Below are 18,450 nucleotides of genomic sequence, written 5' to 3' on the forward strand. Positions count from 1 at the left end.
AATAATGAAGTAGAAAAAATGCCAGTTATATTTGTTTAACTTTTCAGATTTTTTTACATGTTTTCTTTAAAAATGGAATAATAAGAGAATACCTTACATTTTCATGGGACTTGATATGTTAACTGAATGTTTTCATATATATCATTTTAATTTAAATGGTGACTTTTTTACCTTTCCACTAAAAATCACAAAGCATTTAATGGGTTTAAGCTCATTAAATCTTAGAACATAATCTAAAACCTGGCATGTAGATGTATGTGAAGAAAGGCAGTGCTGTATTCTTTCATTAGTTAGCACTCTGAAGAATAACCATTTTTCATTGTCTAGATCCACATTCAACTTTTGCTGACAAGTTACCTTTCCTCGGTTATCTGACGATTAACTTGATCCATGCTGTCTTTGATAATGCTAAAAGGTCCATGAAGAGTGTTTGGGGCTCTTTAAAACTAGCAGTTTCCAAAGCGGAATATGTAAGATGGTTCATTAGGTTGTGGGAAAAAACTTTTGACTTTTTATTGGTATTTCAGCCTAAAGAATGAAATAAACTTTCATTAGTATTTAATACATAGATTGATAGTGGCATCCTTACTTGGTCTGTCACACTGTCATGTGTCAGGTATGGTCCATGAGGAAATGATACAGAAGGTTGACAGGGGCACTTTGCTGTAGCTTTATTTTCAACATACTGGGATGAATTGTAGTTCTACATATACCTAGTTAGGTGGATTTTGGATTTAACTAAGCCAAATCTCACAAAACAGACAAATGACATAAAAAGAACCCTGCAAAGAAACTATAGATTGAAGACCATACTATAATGGGCTAAAAGTGAACCACATGCATAGACACATCAGAGCTGATGATCATCCCATGACTGATAAAGTGAAAGTTAGTGACAATCTAATTCCATCTGAGAAGACATCCAAAAAAAAAAATTGAAATTCTGAAGACAATTTGATATATGGAATTATATCCATTATCATTAATAATGAAACTTTCATTATTACAAAACTGTTATTTTGTCCCTTGAAATACTGAGTAATGATAGTAGGAAGGCATCATAATTAAGAAACACACAGGATAGGAAGACAAACTTCTGTAAGTTTTTCAGTGACATTTAAAGTCATGTGATACAGGGGCACCTGGGTGGCTCAGTTGGTTGAGTATCTGACTCTTGATTTTGGCTCAGGTCATGATTCCAGGGTCTTGGGATTGAGCCCTATGTGGGGCTCCACTCTTGAGTGTGGAGCCTGCTTAAGATTTTCTCTCTCTCTCTCTCTCTCTCCCTCTCTCCCTCCCTCCCTCTCCCCCAACCTCTCTCTCTCTCTAAAATAAAAAAAAAATAAATAAAGTCATATGATACTTAAGTCAATATCTAGAAAAACTTCACTAAAATTAATAATAGACATTTAAAAGCCTCTTTTGTGTTTTCTTAATAGTAAAAGACCAAATGTCATACGTTATTAATAACATTAGGAACACAGTGTCCTTCCTTATAGTAAAATGAATGAAATAAAACATAGGAAACAATATGGCAACAATTTAAATGGATCCTTTTATGAACAAATACTGTCAGAAGTAATATAGAAATCATTAGAGATGGTTTGAAGCATTAAGGATTAAAACAGATTTTCCAATGTGGGAAGATGCTATGTAAGTACAGAGGTTTCTACCATGACCCAGATTATCATACTAGCTAGATTTTGTTTCAGTAATGAAATACAGGAAGAACTAAATTTTTTGTGTGTGCCATTAAACTAAAGATGGATCAGAGAAGATATATTCCCTCAAATAAACCTCCTGAACATACAATGTTTATATGACTTCTTGAATATAAATGATTTCTTAGAACATAAAACAGTGTTTATGGGAGAATTGCCTGGGGTAATGCTAATGTTCTGACTCAGGGGTTTAGATTACATATGTGTATACATTTGTTGGAACTCATCAAATGGTAAACTTAAGAGTATGCATTTTACTGTATGTAAAATTTACCTTACAAGAAAAAAAGAATCATACATATTAAACTCATGTTAATGATATATATGCTGAATTGTTAGGGGAAAGTATATTGATGTCTCTGACTTGCTTTAAAATGCATGGAAAATACCTGCGATGGAGGGATGCCTGGCTGGCTCAGTTGGTGGAGCATGTGACTCTTGATCTTGGGACTGCAAATTTGAGCTCCATGTTGGGTGTAGAGATTACTTACAATCTTAAAAGAAAATAATAAAAAAAAAACCCAACAAAATCTGAGATGGATTCATGAGTGGATGGATGGAGGGATGGATTGATGGATAGATTAGTCTAGTCTAGTCATAGTAATAGTAAAAATGGTATCTAAGTAAGATTCTTTAAACTTTTCTGTTGCATCATCCTTAGGCAATCTGTAGCAACACAGAGGTTGATTCTTCAACTTCAACTTCAAGTTGATAACAATAATCAGTGTTGTTGATTTTTACAAAAACCTGACTGGTTAAGTGTGGAATCTCTATAGCACTCTGTAATGAGATGGGGACTGACCATAAAAATCATTTGAATCACAATGCCTTCTTTGGTGATCTCACAACAAGGAGTGTAAAAGAGTTGTTGAATTTAAGGATGGGTGAAGCATTTTTTAAAATAAAAAGACAAGATATGTCAAATTTTCTGACCTTTTTGAAATGACAGGTGGCTAGGCAACATGCTTCATAGCAGATTAAAAATCAACCAACCAACCAGTGGTACACTCTTAAGACATCCCTTCAAAGTAAAAGGAATGTTTTAACAATGAGTAAGAAAATACAAGGAAAACTTTGGTTTGCAAGCATAGTTTGTTCCGGGAACATGCTTTTAATCCAAAGCACCTGAATATCAAAGTGAATTTCAAGAACCATTGGCCCAGTTATGATCACGTGATGTTCGGCGTCATATACTACTCGTATTGCAAGACATTGCTCATTTATTAAGTTAAAGTTTATTAGAAATATTTGCTTGTCTTGCAGAATACTCGCAGAACAAATTACTCACAATCCAAGCTTTTACTGTAATTGCCTTTTTGAAGGCAGATTAAAATGCAGAGTGTTTTTAAAATCATTGCTTAGAAATATTTCTTTTATGATGTTATTTTTGTTGTCAAAGGTATGTGTGTCTTATGAAAACTTTGTTATCTGCACACTTAAAAAATTGTAACAGTATTTTCTATACTGTTGAAAAATCTTCCAAATAAAGAGTTTTTATTTTTGAACCAATTGTTAAAAATCTCAAAATGTAGTATCTTTTGATTCTGTTGTAAGAACAATTGATTGACATGAGGAAAGATGGAAATTTATTAGCCAAAGTTCTATAAAAATTTTTGCTATTTGAGGGAAGTTACTAGAAAATGAAAATAGCAAGTACAACAAGTAATGTATTTTAAAAATTTTAGCCCTTGCATGTTTGCAATTGTTCCTTTCTCAACTATATAGCCATGGCATTGAAGTACTGAAATGAGTGGAACTTAGGACTTGACATTTCAAGCACTGAATTACAAAATAATTAAAGAATAATATAATTCCATTTGTTATTTTCATTATTATAATTGCATCACTAAAAGTGTTAAGTTTTTATGAGAATGAAAAGATTTGTATAACTAAGAAATAAGATATGTAACTATTTTTATTTTTATTTTTTAAAAAATGTTTATTTTCTTCTTGAGAGAGACAGAGAACATGAGCAGGGGAGGGGCAGAGAGAGAGGGAGAGAGAATGCCAAGCAGGCTCCGCACAATCCACATGGAGCCTGACGCAGGGCTCCATCCCACGAACCACAAGATCATGACCTGAGTTGAAATCAAGAGTTGGACGCTCAACCAACTGGGCCACCCAAGATCCCCTAGTCTAAATTTTAAAACAGTAGTTCTCAAAAGTGTATAACAGCATACGCAACACTTGGGAATTTATTAGAAGTGTAAATTCCCAGGCCACATCCCAGACCTACTGAACCAGAGATTCCTGTTAATAAGCTTGGTAGGTAATTCCAATGCTCACTTAAATTTGAGAACCACTGGCACAAATGGTGTAGACTCATGGGTCATCCCTTCTTACTTCTTCCTACTTCATGATGTATCTGGGACAGTTTATTCATATTTGTAGTCTGTCTTAGTCTTAGCTTAGACTTTTTCCTGTCTCCCTGAGATTGTTTTCTCTCCTCCTCTCCTGTTCTTTTCCCTTCCTTTGTGAAAGATTGTGTTAAAAACAGTGTTATTTTCACAAAAGGGATAGTGTTTTGGTTCTTAAAGTTTGTATGCCATAGCCAATGTGACAAATAGTGTATGTTTAAAGGGGATATTTTTAACATTTTCAAATTAATTTTTGTTAACTACTTCTAGTTGACTTGAATATGCATGTATATGAATTTTCCTCTTTTTTTTCCATCTCTATTCTCCTGATTTCACATTTTATAATTGCAGAAAACTTTCCACAAAGTAAAATTTCAAAACACACACTTCCAAGTATGAGTCACCTAGGTTCAACAGTTGTTGAATTTTGTTACATTTGTTTTATCTCCCTTTGTACGCACATGCACACACACACACGTGTGTGCGTGCATGCCTTTTTTTTTATGCTAAAGCATTTGAAAATAAATTGTATACATCAGCACTCTACTCCTAACTTCTTTACTCTGCAGAATAAAGATCAAAGTAGCTTTTTAGGGGACTAGTACAAAATTGTTCTAAAAGGCTAATTCATGAGGAATGCTAAACCAAATATTAAAGCCTCTTAAATATTTTCAATTTCCTTCCATAAATGTCTTAATGAGGAAAAGATATAGAACTCTTGGTTCTGAATGTATAAATGTACCCTCCAGCATCTCTCAACCAAAGTTTTTCATCTGAGTTACAGAACACAGAACATGATTTGAAGTGACTGTTTTCTCATTTTTCCCAAGGATACTACATAACTAGTACCAATCCAGATACACAGGGGAGAAGTTAATTTCTTACATACAATAGATGTATTAAAATGTTCTTTATGAGAACCCAGGTTAGTGGGGCTGTGCATATGGCAAGTTCTTAAAAGAATTTTGCTTTGACTAGCTTGTGATGTTTATTCAAAGAACTTTTTTTTTTTTTTTAGATTACAGGCCCACCAGGTTGTGGAAAAACTCAGTTTTGTATGATGATGAGCATTTTGGCCACATTACCCACCAACATGGGAGGATTAGAAGGAGGTGTTGTATACATCGACACAGAGTCAGCATTTAGTGCTGAAAGGTGGGAGATTTTATTATTTTCCATCATAATGCTTAAATTTGTAATTTATTTATAGCACCTAACATTTTCAAACAGGTTAACATTTACCTTTTCTCTGTGAGAACTCAAAATGCTAGATACAGTCTTAAATGAATTTTCCTCTTAAAATTAACCCAGGAAGCAGTTTCTTTTTGTCTTTTCTATCCCTTTGTCATTGGTTTAAGTGGGGTTCCTGGATAAGCTGTGTTTTGCAGAAAGTCAGGAAGAAAGAAGTTTAAGAAACAGGGAGGGATGTAAGTGGAAATGGGGAAGAGGGAAAATTCATAAAAAAGACAAAAGGTAAGCTGCTTTGTTAGTAATTCTAGTTGGCAGTTAGTGAATGGAAAAGTTGGAAATTTAAAAAAAAACATTTTATAATGTTTATTTATTTATTTTGAGAGGGAGAGAGAGAGAGAGAGAGAGAGAGAGAGAGAGCAGAGGAGGGGCAGAGAGAGAGGGAGACAGAAAATCCCAAGCAGGCTATTCCACCCTTGGCCTGGAACCCGATGTGGGACTCAAACCCACGAACCACAAGATCATGACCTGAGCTGAAATCAAGAGTCAGACACTTAACTGACTGAGTCACCCAGGCACCCTTCAAAATATTTTTTGATTGAGAAGTATTTCACTTTAATCTTTGTAATAGTATTGTATTAGATATAAAAAACACACTGATAGTGTATTTATGCTTGGAAAGAAAAGATTTCCTTACTTTGGCAAGGACCTTTAACATTCTATGAGAGTATTTGGTTATTTGTGTAATTCTGTACACTTGAAAATAAGTCTGGTCTCCCTCTGACCCTGCTCTGATTGACATTCATGAGCAGGAGTACTTATAGGTCTGGAGACTGATTCAGTTCTGTTCTTTTAGTCAAGGTATAGTTCTTTGAGTCTTTCTGTAACTGTGTCATTATGTGTAGTTATGTCATTATGAATCACATCTCTCTCTCACTTCTAGGGATACTAGTTAGAGAGAAGTGTATTCCCTGGCCAGAGAAGTTCTAAGTGGATATTTTGCCTGGAGCTTATTTGCTGTCTCCTACATCTCTTGGTTATCTATTCGAAGTATATGCCACTCATTTGTCAGTTCTATGAGCTTGTGTTATATCTTTGTATCTTCAAAGCCAAATCTAGTGACTGACACATATTAACTGCTCACAAAATGTTTGATAAATGAATGAACTGACAGGTATTACTCTCATATTGTGGAATCCAGACACCGTTGCCTACTAAAAGGAATGAGGGTTCCTTGGGGGAAATGGCTGATACTAGCACTGGCTTAGGAAATTTTTAAGTTGAGTCTGAAACCTCATATCAGGTAACAAGAGAGCCATCAAAGACTACTTAGGGGAGTGTCAGAAGGACTCAGGAATCAACCTGAAGAGGCTCCTGCTGGCTAAAGATGAGACAAATTGACCACCAATAAGAATAATGATGACAGTAGATTAAAACCCATGAAATATGTTTAAATTCATGAGTTTATAATATTATGAAATGAAAAGCAACTAATAGATCAGTGTCGGAGAATTCTGGAGAAGCAAATCATTATTTTGAAATGAGTTTTAAAAAAGGAAATCAAACATCTGTTCTTTTTCTGATTTATGAACTGTATTGCTGAGTAGCAAATAGGTCTTTTTTAAAATGTATGTTTGTTTTTGAGAGAGAGAGCAAGCGCATGTGCATGTGAGAGTGGCAGAGAGAGAGGGGGACGGAGGATCTGAAGAGGGCTCTGTGCTGACAGCAGAGACCCCAATGTGGGACTCAAACTCATGAACCATGGGATCATGACCTAAGCCCAAGTCAGATGCTCAACCAACTGAACCACCCAGACACCCCCAAACAGGTCTTTTTATAGGAGTATTCCAGTAATAAATGAAGAAGGAATGATAGAATGTCACCAAATTACACACCCCAACAATTTAATAGTTCTAGGCATTGAATATTGTGGTATAATAAGAAATCCATATTTGTCCTGGTTCTTGTCCAAAGACCTTCTAAAACCTTTGGAAAACCTGAGTTTATACTAATGAAGTGACTCTTGGTGGGCATCTGTATAGTTTCACATGGGAGCTGGTTGCCAATCATGTAATTATAGTGTTGGAACTTTCAGCCCCATCCATCCCCCCAAACTCTGAGGAAGAGAAAGAGGCTGGTAACTGATTAATTGCCTATGGCCAATGCTTTAATCAACACTGCCTATGTAATGGGATCTCTACAAAAATCTCTAAATGGTAGAGTTTGGAGAGCTTCTGGGTTGGTGAACACATCAACGTGCTGGGAGGGTGGTGTGCCATGTGGTCCTCCCCAATCTTTTCATGAGTTGTGTCTTTCATTCTTTGTGGTAACTTGGTAATAGTAAGTAAAGTACCTTCTTGAATTCTGTGTGCCATTCTAGCAAATCATCGAAGTTGAGGAGGAGGGGTGTCAGAACTCCTGATTTGTAGTTGCTCAGTTGGTCAGAAGTACCAGAGGCCTGGGACTTGCGATTAGTCTCTCAAGTTGGGGGAGGGCAGTCTTGTGGGTCTGAGCCCTTAAACTGTGAGGTCTGAGCTAACTCCTGGTAGTTAAGTGTCAGACACCCACTTGGTGTCCACAGGGAATTGAAGAATTGTTTGGTGTGGAAAACCTAAACATTTGGTGTCAGAAGTGTTGTGAGTGAAAACAGTTCATAAACATAAAAGGCTACTAGCATCACAAAAGAAAACTAGTTATTCCTCTTGATGGAAGAATAGTCAAGCCTGAATGTGATCAAACTTTCAGATCCAGCTACCAGTTTGCAACATATACAGAGAAGAGAGGAACGTGTTAAATCAACACCAGAGGGATGTAGTCAGCAAAATGAAAACTGTGGGAAATGATAGAACAAACAACCTCGTTTTTTAATTGTTAAGATTAAAAAAAAAAAGAGCATTCTTTGGATTAAAAGAGATTTGCAAGATATATTGCTCTTGTCATATTGTACACCTTAAACTTACACAAACAATATTATATGCCAGTTATATTTCAATTAAGCTGAGGATAAAAGATGTATTGGTCAGTTGTAATGTGATGGAGTTATTTGAATCTTAAGCAAATATACGGTAAAAAAACAAAACAAAACAAAAAAAAACCAGAAACATACACACATATGGGGCCACTGGAAATCTGAACACTGAAATGTATTTGATGCTAACACTGGTAAAGAAAGACATTGGTTAACTCAGGTTGTCCAAAGGAAAGGTATTTTTTAAAATGTCAGTGACTAACCTTCAACTAACAAGCTAAAGGCAAGCTGGCAATGAGGTAAAATTTTAGTCCCTTTATTGGACTTATGTTTTTTAATTGTAAAGGAGCCTTTATGAAGGTCATTTGAGGATAGGGGTTGAAATTTATGTTTTTTACTTTTCTAGTCTATTCTCCACAAGGCCTGAAGAGTGTGGTCACCTGGCTGCCACCTGGATTGCCTTCTGAGGTGTGGTGATAGGTTCAGGTGGAATCAAAAGTACCAGTCCTCTTTTAACAAACTGCCTTCTGGAGTTTGTCATGGCAGGTCAGAGGATGGAGCTGGCTCTGTACTGCCTGGTCACACTTCATTTGTGCTGTTATAGGACTGCTTGACCCCTCTTTGGATTTATTGGGGAGAGTTAGTTAATCAGTTAGGAAAGCTTTCTGCTGCAAGTAACCGAATACCCAGCCAACAGTGAGTAGGTGGTTGCAGGCGCTGGTTCTGTCGCGCAGTGATGACAGAGAGACCTAGGGCTTCTATGTTTTTAGGCATCCCATACAGGCAGTGGGAAGGGAAAGGGCTAGCTATATGTTTTATCAGGAAAATTTGTTTTTTCCCAGAACAGCTGCCCCTTCCCCTCTGCTGATTTCCTTTTCATCCTCCAGAATCATCCTGCACATTTCGCACCGGGCCACCCCCATAGGCAAGGGAGGATGGGGAATGAGGGGAAAAAGATTGATATACATAATAAGCGTGTTGAGTTTCCCGGTCTGGTTAGCATTGCTGCCTGAATAAAATTGGGTTCTCATAGCAAGGAAGAAGTGGAAATGGATATTGGTAGGTAATTAATAGTGTCTGCCATCATGGGATAGTTTCTGGACTTAGAGAAGAAGTAAAAGCGTGAAAATAAGAGACCCAAAAAGGAATATGTTTTAGCTTTCTATATGTCTCTGCATGTAGCAGTGTCTTCATTTTGTGCTTATAAGCAAGCTGTCTGGGTGGCTCAGTCAGTTACGCTTCCGACTCTTGATTTAGGCTCAGGTCATATCTTATGGTTGTGGAAATTGAGCCCTGTGTTCCGCTCTGTGCTGAGTGTGCAGCCTGCTTAAGACTCTCTCCGTCTACCCCCTCCCCTGCTCACACATACACTCTCTCTCTGTCTCTTTCAAAAAAAAAAAAAAAGGGGGATTTACATACAGAAAATTTAGGATGAGTGATAAAAAGTGGAAAATAATTTTGGTTAATAAATTGCTAGATAGCCTTTTTACCGAGAAGGAGGGAGAAAACAGAGGGGTGAATAAAAATTACTTAAGTTTAAAATGCATTTAAAAACAAAAAGAGAAAACCTTGCAGGTAATGTACTTAAAAGCACTTTGGAAAGATTAGTTCTATTTTTTAAAGCAATACACTAGCTTATTTTTACATGTCTTTGAGAAGATAATCTAAAATAGTGTGTTAAGCATATTTGTTTACCATAGACTGAAATTATATCTCCAGACTGATTAATAATTATATAATAGTAGAGTCTGGTACTAAACCCTCAGGTATCTGGGGACTGCCTTGAGGGGAGGAGAATGTTAAGCAGGCAGAGTTCTGGGTCCCCCTTTCTGACTGATTCAGAAAAGTCTTTTTATTTGTTGGACTTATGCTTAAGATCTGATATAGTCTTAGACATGCTCTGCTTATATATACTTTGAGAATATAGATAAGTAGGTTAATCTAGTGAACTGTACAGAAATTTTGGCAACCATGAGAATTCTAGTATATGTGAATCGAGTGAATACTGTATTATCCCTATTGGAGATAATTAGGAAAAGATGAAACCAAAAGTTAAGAATAAAAACAGAGGGTGATATGGATGGTAAATAGTAATAGAGGTTTTCAAAATACAATTCTGGGAGAAATAAAATGGATAAAGGAAGATAAAACTGGGTCTTAGAAATACAAATGGATTTGTGTATCAGGAAAACTGAGGGATTGAAACAAGAGATGGGGCCCAGGACTCTGGAAGGTGTGAACCTGGGGAGGTGGAATACGGGATTGGAAATTTAGGAGGTAAAAGTGGGTAGTCCTGAGTTGTCATGAAATCAGAAAAGCTTTGAAAACTAGGAAGAAATATTTGGTTCAACAGGGGAGGAAGACATTAATCAAATAATCACAAACATGTGAAACTGTAACTATTAACACTAACTGTACAAAGGAGAGGTGTGTGTTGTATTGGTACTGTGTGGGAGCAGTGGCCAAGCTTAGACCTGAAGAGCTGCATGGCACCTCTCAAGGCGCCAAGCACCCCACAGTCAATGCCCTCCAATTCCTACTAGACTATTTAGAGTGTCACTCCTTCTGAATTTCAGTGTATCAGGAGGGAGGCATGTAGTGGTAGTGGCCAGCCATGACTTTAACTCAGTATGAAGGCAATTATCGGTGTGGTCTTAGGACCATTTTCTTTTGCTTGTTGGCATGAATCCAGGATCTTTGACCTAGGGGGCAAACAATAGGGGAGATCAGTTCCCTCTTCCCATTTTTTGAGATGATTTCATGAGACTGGGTAGGTTTTCCTTAGTCTAATTTCAGCTGCCTTATCATTTGTGAATCTAGGTGAATTAGTGAGGAGGGAGATCTTGAAGAGGCTCTATGTTAGAAAATGAAATTAGAAATAAGTACTTAGTACTAAAATAAAGCTTTGGAATTTTCTGGAATCTGTAAGGGACTAATAGATTCACATTCTTATATTTGTATCACAGTGCTGAACAAATACATACTGAATAGATGAACAGGAAAATATTACACATGTATGAGAAGCTTTGAGAAACCATAAACTTATATTTCAGCACATTTATAATGTTATATTTCAACTAGAACTTTGGAAAACTTTTTTTTTTTTACATTGAGCATGTGTTTTGTTTCAAGTTGGCATGTGGTCACTAATGTAAAGCTTTTAACTTTGCTTTTATACAAGAGCTGTGAAGTAACAGGGGGAACTAATAACAAAAACCTGGAACGAATCCAGTCTTCTCCACTTCAATGAATGGTAATTCCATTCCTCCAGATGCTCATCCAATTAGCCAAGAATTCCCTTCAGCTCCTATTTTTTTTTTTAATGTTTATTCGTTTTTGAGAGACAGAGTGCAAGCAGGGGAGGGACGGAGAGAGAGGGAGATACAGAATTTGAAGCAGGCTCCAGGCTCTGAGATGTCAGCACAGAGCTCGATGCCGGGCTCGAACCCACGAACTGTGAGATCATGACCTGAGCTGAAGTCAGATGCTCAACCGACTGAGCCACCCAGGTGTCCCCAGCTCCTTTTTTGAACTACACCTTGAGTTCACTTACTTCTAATTAGCTGAGCTATTCTCCAGGTCAAGTCACCATCATCTCTTATTTGGACTACAGTATTAGCTGGTCTTGCTTTCACTGTGTACAGCCTCTTTTCCATTTGGTAGAGTGACTCTTTAAAGCAAAAAGAAGTCAGATCATGTCAGTTCTACTTCTAGGTTTCCTATTTTACTAAATATCTAAACAAAATACCACAGACCTAAGGATCTTGTGTGATCTTGGCCCCTGTCTTATTTCCTCTGACCTTATTTCCTTTTATTCTCCCTCTTGTTTCCTGTGTTTCAACTACATTAGCCTCCTTGTTATTCCTCAGTAACCTTAGGCATCTACTTACATATGGGTTTTTGCACTTGTTATATATAATTCTCTTTTCCTATGCACTGCTTCACTGGATATCCAATGGTTCATTTCCCTTAAAACGTTGCTCAAATTCACCTTATTAAAGAGGCTTTCCCAGGCCACTTTACATAAAATAGCACTTGCTTCCATAGGTAACAATCTGTTTCCTCATCCTGGTTCATTTTGTTTAGAGCACTTATTACCTGATGTATAATATATATTTAATTTGTTTGTCTCTCTCAGTGGACTGTAGGTTCCATGAGGGAAGTTGTGTTTTGTTTATTTGTTTTTTTGTTCACTGTCACATCCTTAGCATCTAGAATGGTGCCTGGCATATAGTAGATGCCCAATAAATACGTGTCAAATGAATGAATCTTAAGTACATACTTGAAAGGAATACCTTTGGTAAAATAGAGGTCCACTAGATGGCATTAGTTTCAAACTTTATGTAATTAATGTCTGGGAGCAAAAGATAGGATCTTTTCTGTTACTCTAATCAGAAAAGGTCTTTGTGATGAAGAGTGTCACAAGAGATCACTATGATTAGTGTGAGGCATATAGATACTACATTTGTATTTAGGTTTTGATTTATATATTTTTTAGAGAACTTTTCTAAAATTAAAAACACTTGGAGAAACTGATCGTAGAAAATTATAGCATATTGGTATGTGAATAATCATTTGGTACAGTTATTTAGCACGGTAACTGAGTAAAGTCAGTTTGTGTCCATACATTGACCATCTTCCTTCTGAGGGGCCTTAATGGAAGGAGAGAGCAGTAATGACTTCCAGAGCCTTTTAACACTCAAGCCGCCAGTTGAAATTCAGCCTAGGGTTGAAGCCAGAAAATTATTTGTCTGTCAGCTGTTCAGTTCTCTCATTGACTGAGAGAAGTACTCAGTACTTAATCCACTGGACATCCAGTTTTGGAAAACTTCTATGTTTCTGGCAGACGTTGCCATAGCTATCCTATTAAAAATCAGTGGCTTCCAAGTGTCAGAGCTTTTAGTTGACTTCTCTGACCAGCTCTGAATTCAGCAAATAGTTACCCTAATCAAGACGTTTACACATTTTCCCCAAACCCTTGAAATTTTCCCGTCCTGCCTTTGCCAGTGTCATCTCATTTCTTCTCGCTTTTGTTGCTTATCTTGTTTCCTCCTTTATTCCACCCCGCCTGTCTCCCTCTTGTGCACTTCTCCTGAGTGCTCATTTGATCCATTTGTTCTTGCCCTTCACACATCTATTGGTAAAGTAATTTTTCCTCTTCCTGTTCAACCCAATGATGCTTTTCTTTTCAAATTGTTCAAAATGCACTTTTAAAAAATATTTTTGACCAGTTTTCTTTTATTTCTCTGTTTTAGATTTTTCTTTTTTCATTTCTGATTATAATATATGTGAGGAACTTATTTTGTTTCTTTAAAGTTCTCAGCCTCTTCTTGGGACTCATTAACTAGAAGTGAAAACACTTGTTCTTTGTACTTTTGTGTCTTTAAATGGAGCATAAAGTATAGAGTGATTTTTGTGTTTATAGTCCTTCCTCTCAGATATCCTTGGGTGGTTAAGTACCAGACTGATAAAGTATCATTTAAAATAGGAGACAGTTACACTCAAAGATTTACACTTTTATTTTTATATTTTTAGCCAGAAACACTTGAAATTTCTAGTACTGAGCTCCACGTCTCACACTATTACTGATGATATTTACATCTGTTTTGCCTTGTCACTCTCCTGCACTTGGCCTACTTCATGCATCAGATCTAGCTTTGAGTTCAGAATTCAATAGGTAGAAAATCATGTTTTGTTTATTCAGGAAATATTGGACAACATCCATTTGTTTAGAAAATAATTTCCTGTTTACCAAGGAGTTATTGGATACGATTTATTTTGCATGTATTAAGTTTTAATTGAGAAAGTATATTTTTCTGTTCTGAGACCTGGAGACTAACTGATAATTGATTGTTAGAATGATAATATTATATATTTGTTCAAGTATATTTCTTTTATTCATGATGATGAAATCATTTTTCTTATTTACTAAACATGTCTTACAGCTGTTAGTCAAGTGATCAATTATTAAAAAACAATGCTCTCACTGCTAACCTCTCTTAGTGCTCATAAAGGATGGCTTACATTAAAAAAATTGTTAATGTTTATTTATTTTTGAGAGAGAGAGAGAGTCAGAGTGTGAGCAGGGGAGGGGCAGAGAGAGAGGGATGCACAGAATCTGAAGCAGGCTCCTGACTTTGAGCTGTCAGCACAGAGCCCGATGCAGGGCTCGAACCCACGGACCGTGAGATCATGACCTGAGCCAAAGCCGGATGTTTAACTGACTGAGCCACCCAGGCGCCCTGGGGATGGCTTACATTTTAAAATTCTATATTAAAGCATTTTGCTTATACCTGCTCTATTTTTGTTCTAGTGTTACTTGTGGCTTATGAATTTCCTAAGTAAAATTCATTAGATGTTCAGCACTGTGGCCTTGAATGTCATTAACTATTTTCACTTGCGCTATTTTTCCTCCCCACAGACTGGTTGAGATAGCAGAATCTCGTTTTCCCAGATATTTTAACACTGAAGAAAAATTACTTTTGACAAGCAGTAAGGTTCATCTTTATCGGGAACTCAGCTGCGATGAAGTTCTACAAAGGTTTGCTGCTTTAGATTTTGGTAGTTTAGTAATACTTTGAAGATATATTTCTTGTTTTTTATGCTTTCAGCTTCTGAGTGAAAAAAGTCTCTACATATGTATTAGGGTTATGGGAAATAAATTATTTCAGTGTTCTTTATTTGCTACAGCCTATTGGATGAAATGTTTCTTTAAAAAGAAAACATTAAATGAGTGAAATGTTTTAGATTTAGTTAATTAAGTAGTATATTGATTACTTTTGTTTCATTGAAAGGTTACCCCCAAATTCAGCAACTTAGAAGAGCAAACGTGTCTTGTCTCACCTAGTATCAGAGGGTTAGGTATCTGGGAGTGGCTTAGCTGAGCGTTTCTGGCTCAGGGTTGCACCAGAGGTTGTAGTCAAGCTGTTGGCCAGCGCTATGGTTATCTCAGGGCTCAGTTGGAGCTGGAGAATCTTGGATAATTCCAAGGTTACTCATATAGTTTCTGGAAGGCCTCCCTTCCTTGCTGGCTGTTGGCCATAGACCTCTGTTGCTCACCAGGTGGGTCTCTCCATAGGACTGTTAACAACATGGCAACTTGCTTCCCCCAGAGAAAGTGATTTGAGAGAGTGGCAAGTGAAAGAGAGCCCAAAATGGCATCTGTAGTCTTTTATAACTTACTCTCAGAAGTGACATGCCATCATTATGTCATATGCTATTGGTCTTACAGACCAATCCTGGTAAATATGGGAGGGGTCTGCACAAGGCTGTCATTATAAGGTGGGAATAAATGGGGGCCATTTTGGAGATTTGCTGTGACAAGCAGTTTTACCCTAAAATTAGCAGTATCATAGGAGAACCAGAGAATTAAACTAGATGAAAACATTTTGGTCCATTTTCAAAAGAGTGCAATATGTATAGAAGAGCTGGAAATAAGTTATGAAGTTATGATCATTGAATACTTGTAATCATTACTGTAAGTGAGGGAGGAAAAATTTGTTGTCATTGTTTTTAAGTTGGTTAATCTTTGAAATACCCTATTTTATATTATATTTTAAATTTATCCACTGTTTTACAAATTCTACTTTTACAGAATTGAATCTTTGGAAGAAGAAATTATTTCAAAGAGAGTTAAACTTGTAATTATTGACTCTGTTGCTTCCGTGGTAAGAAAGGAGTTTGATGCACAACTTCAGGGCAACATGAGAGAAAGAAATAAGTTCTTGGCCAGAGAAGCTGCCACCTTGAAGTATTTGGCTGAGGAATTTTCAATCCCGGTAAGTTTTTTCTTTCTCTCTTTTTTTCTTTCCCTTTTTTTTCTTTTATGTTAAATTTGCTGACTTACAATATCAAGTAATATAATTAGAAGAAAATATAGAACAGATGACATGTTAATAGTACTAATTACTATAGTAAATATCAGCATCTTCTTAAATTTGTTCATCTGTTGAGATTACTTTATCTTTTTCACAGTTGGAGTCTGGGGCAGATTTGAATGTTGTTTGTAAAAGTTCCCAAGGTCAATCCTTTTCTTACACCTCATTGTTGACTCTCTGTGTATGTTTTGTATTACTTTGTCACACTGAGGTAAATATTAACTATTAGAATTACATGGAATTGCCTGTGTTTATTTCTATAGTTTCTTTTATGGCATATTTGTCAGCTTTAGAAATATTTTAGTTTGAGATATTATGTTATTGTGTTCAGTGCTGTCTTGTACACTGTAGGATTTGGTTGGTTCCAAATTACCAGAAGTTGACTATGACGTTTTGGAGTGTTGGGAGTGACAGTAATGAAAGTGTCAGTAAGGAAACCTTGAGAGATGGCTGTTGACAACACTTTCCACAGTGGGAATTGTGATGAGGAAATCTGAAGATGTGGGCATTTTGCAAGGGTTTGTGGTTGGTAAGCCACCAGATGTAAGTGTGTACCGATGGCTTTCTCATTAGCAGCCCATGGGAGAGTTCTGCTTGTTCCGCAGCCCCACCAGCATTTAGTATTGTCAGGCTTTTCAGTTTTAGCCAGACATCATCTTGACAGAAAATAAGAAAATTCCTTAAACTGATATAAAATTTGGTTATGATATTATAATTTTTAGATTTGTGTTTGGAAAATTAAAAGCTTGGATCTATCTTTGTAATATGTACTAAGACTGTAAACTACCACGCAGCCTTGGAGATTTATAAACCCAGGCAAGAAATCAAAGGAGAACATGTGGCATACAAAAAGGTCTACATTTCTTAACGGCTTTCTAATTCATATTTTGGATTATATGATGTAATTCCTGGTAAAGTCCAGAGCTGTAAAGTTTATCCTGGATGACGCTCATCTTTTAAATTTTATTGTAGTAGGTTAAAATGATAAATTCAAATCCATGTTTTCCCTGGCCAAGGGAATTTTAAAAATATTTTGTAAAGTTACTTGATTGAATGGAAAAGTTAAGTATATGTACTTATTTTATTAATTCATGCTGGTTGCTTGACTTAATCTTATGTAAAATATGAAAATTTACTTTTTAAAAGTTGTATTTGTTTGCTTTTAAATAGTAATTGTAGGTTAATGTTTTTCAATTCTTTTCTGAGGAAATTTATTTTCCTGAGTGAGAAAAGGGCTCTACTTTTTTTTGTTTTTAATAGCACCCTCTGAAAGAATAAGTACTTATCATTCCCATGCCTCTCTGTCTTTGCCTTTGTTTTTCTCTATAGAGATAAATATATAAATAGGGTATGTACTTCTGTAAAACAGGATGGTATTGGTTTTTGTGATGAGTTAGTATTGGTTTTAGAAGGATTTTGAAAAATATTTCCTTTAGGAAGTGTCAGGATTTTCCTAGCCTTATTTCCTCATTTCAATGAAAAATCATGAACTTTTAAGTTTTTGTACTGTACTTTGAATAGGTGGCTCTACACAGAACTAACTAGCTTAAAACAATATGTTGCTAATTTATTATCCCTTTCAAAATTGCAGACGGTATGCCTCATTATAGTTCCTCAAACATTCCAGCAAACACTCCCTCCTCAAGAAGTGTTTGTTATTCCTCAGTCTGAAATATTTCTCCTCTAAATGTCTGTATGATTTCTTCTGTCCTGTCATCTTATTAATGAGGACTTTCCTGACCATGTAAGTATGAACCACACTCTCTGCCTCCCCATTTCCTTTATTATGCTTTATGTTTCTTCATTATAATTTTCACCATCCAGGATGTTATATATTTATGTTGACTGTGTGTGTCTCCTCCACCCCACAGAATGGTCCTAGGAACTGTCTACTTTGTTCAGTGCTTTATTCTTAGGAGCAGGAACAATGCCTAACACACAGTAGGCACTCAGTAAATATTTTTGAATGTATGAATTACAGATACTGCTTTTCTCTTTGGACTTGAATTTTATATATATTGGTACTCCACTTAAATTTTAATATTTGCTTTTAACCTTATTTGGATCCTATATTTAATATTGTTTGTTACTTCTAAGAGTCTTAAGATATAATATTAGCAGAATGTCTTATCAGATAGGAGCTATACTTAGTTATACTGGCATCTTACAGGAAGAAAAAGAATTCTTAAAATTCTTAATCGTGGAAGTAGAAAAGATTTTATTTCAGTTTAGTAGAACTATGAATGTCTGATGGCCTCCGAGGAGTGGGCGGGAAGCCAAGCATTCCAGCCTGCCCTCTGGCTGTGGGTCTGAGATGGTGAATAGAGCCAGGACCATGC

At 36.2% G+C, this 18,450-nt stretch overlaps 1 protein-coding gene across 10 annotated transcripts in view; it reads left to right on the forward strand.

The window, feature by feature from the left end:
• The window catches only part of RAD51B (RAD51 paralog B), a 715,946-nt gene that overhangs the window by 24,586 nt on the left and 672,910 nt on the right, over positions 1-18,450 (forward strand). For all 10 annotated transcript variants that reach the window (XM_053224607.1, XM_053224604.1, XM_053224609.1 and 7 more), the window contains exons 5-7: positions 5,097-5,233; positions 14,656-14,775; positions 15,829-16,012. In XM_053224607.1, the coding sequence (XP_053080582.1) occupies positions 5,097-5,233; positions 14,656-14,775; positions 15,829-16,012 (441 nt within the window). The remainder of the gene's footprint in view (positions 1-5,096; positions 5,234-14,655; positions 14,776-15,828; positions 16,013-18,450) is intronic.

This window comes from Acinonyx jubatus, chromosome B3 (assembly GCF_027475565.1).
Source record: "Acinonyx jubatus isolate Ajub_Pintada_27869175 chromosome B3, VMU_Ajub_asm_v1.0, whole genome shotgun sequence".
NCBI classification, from domain to species: Eukaryota; Metazoa; Chordata; class Mammalia; order Carnivora; family Felidae; genus Acinonyx; species Acinonyx jubatus.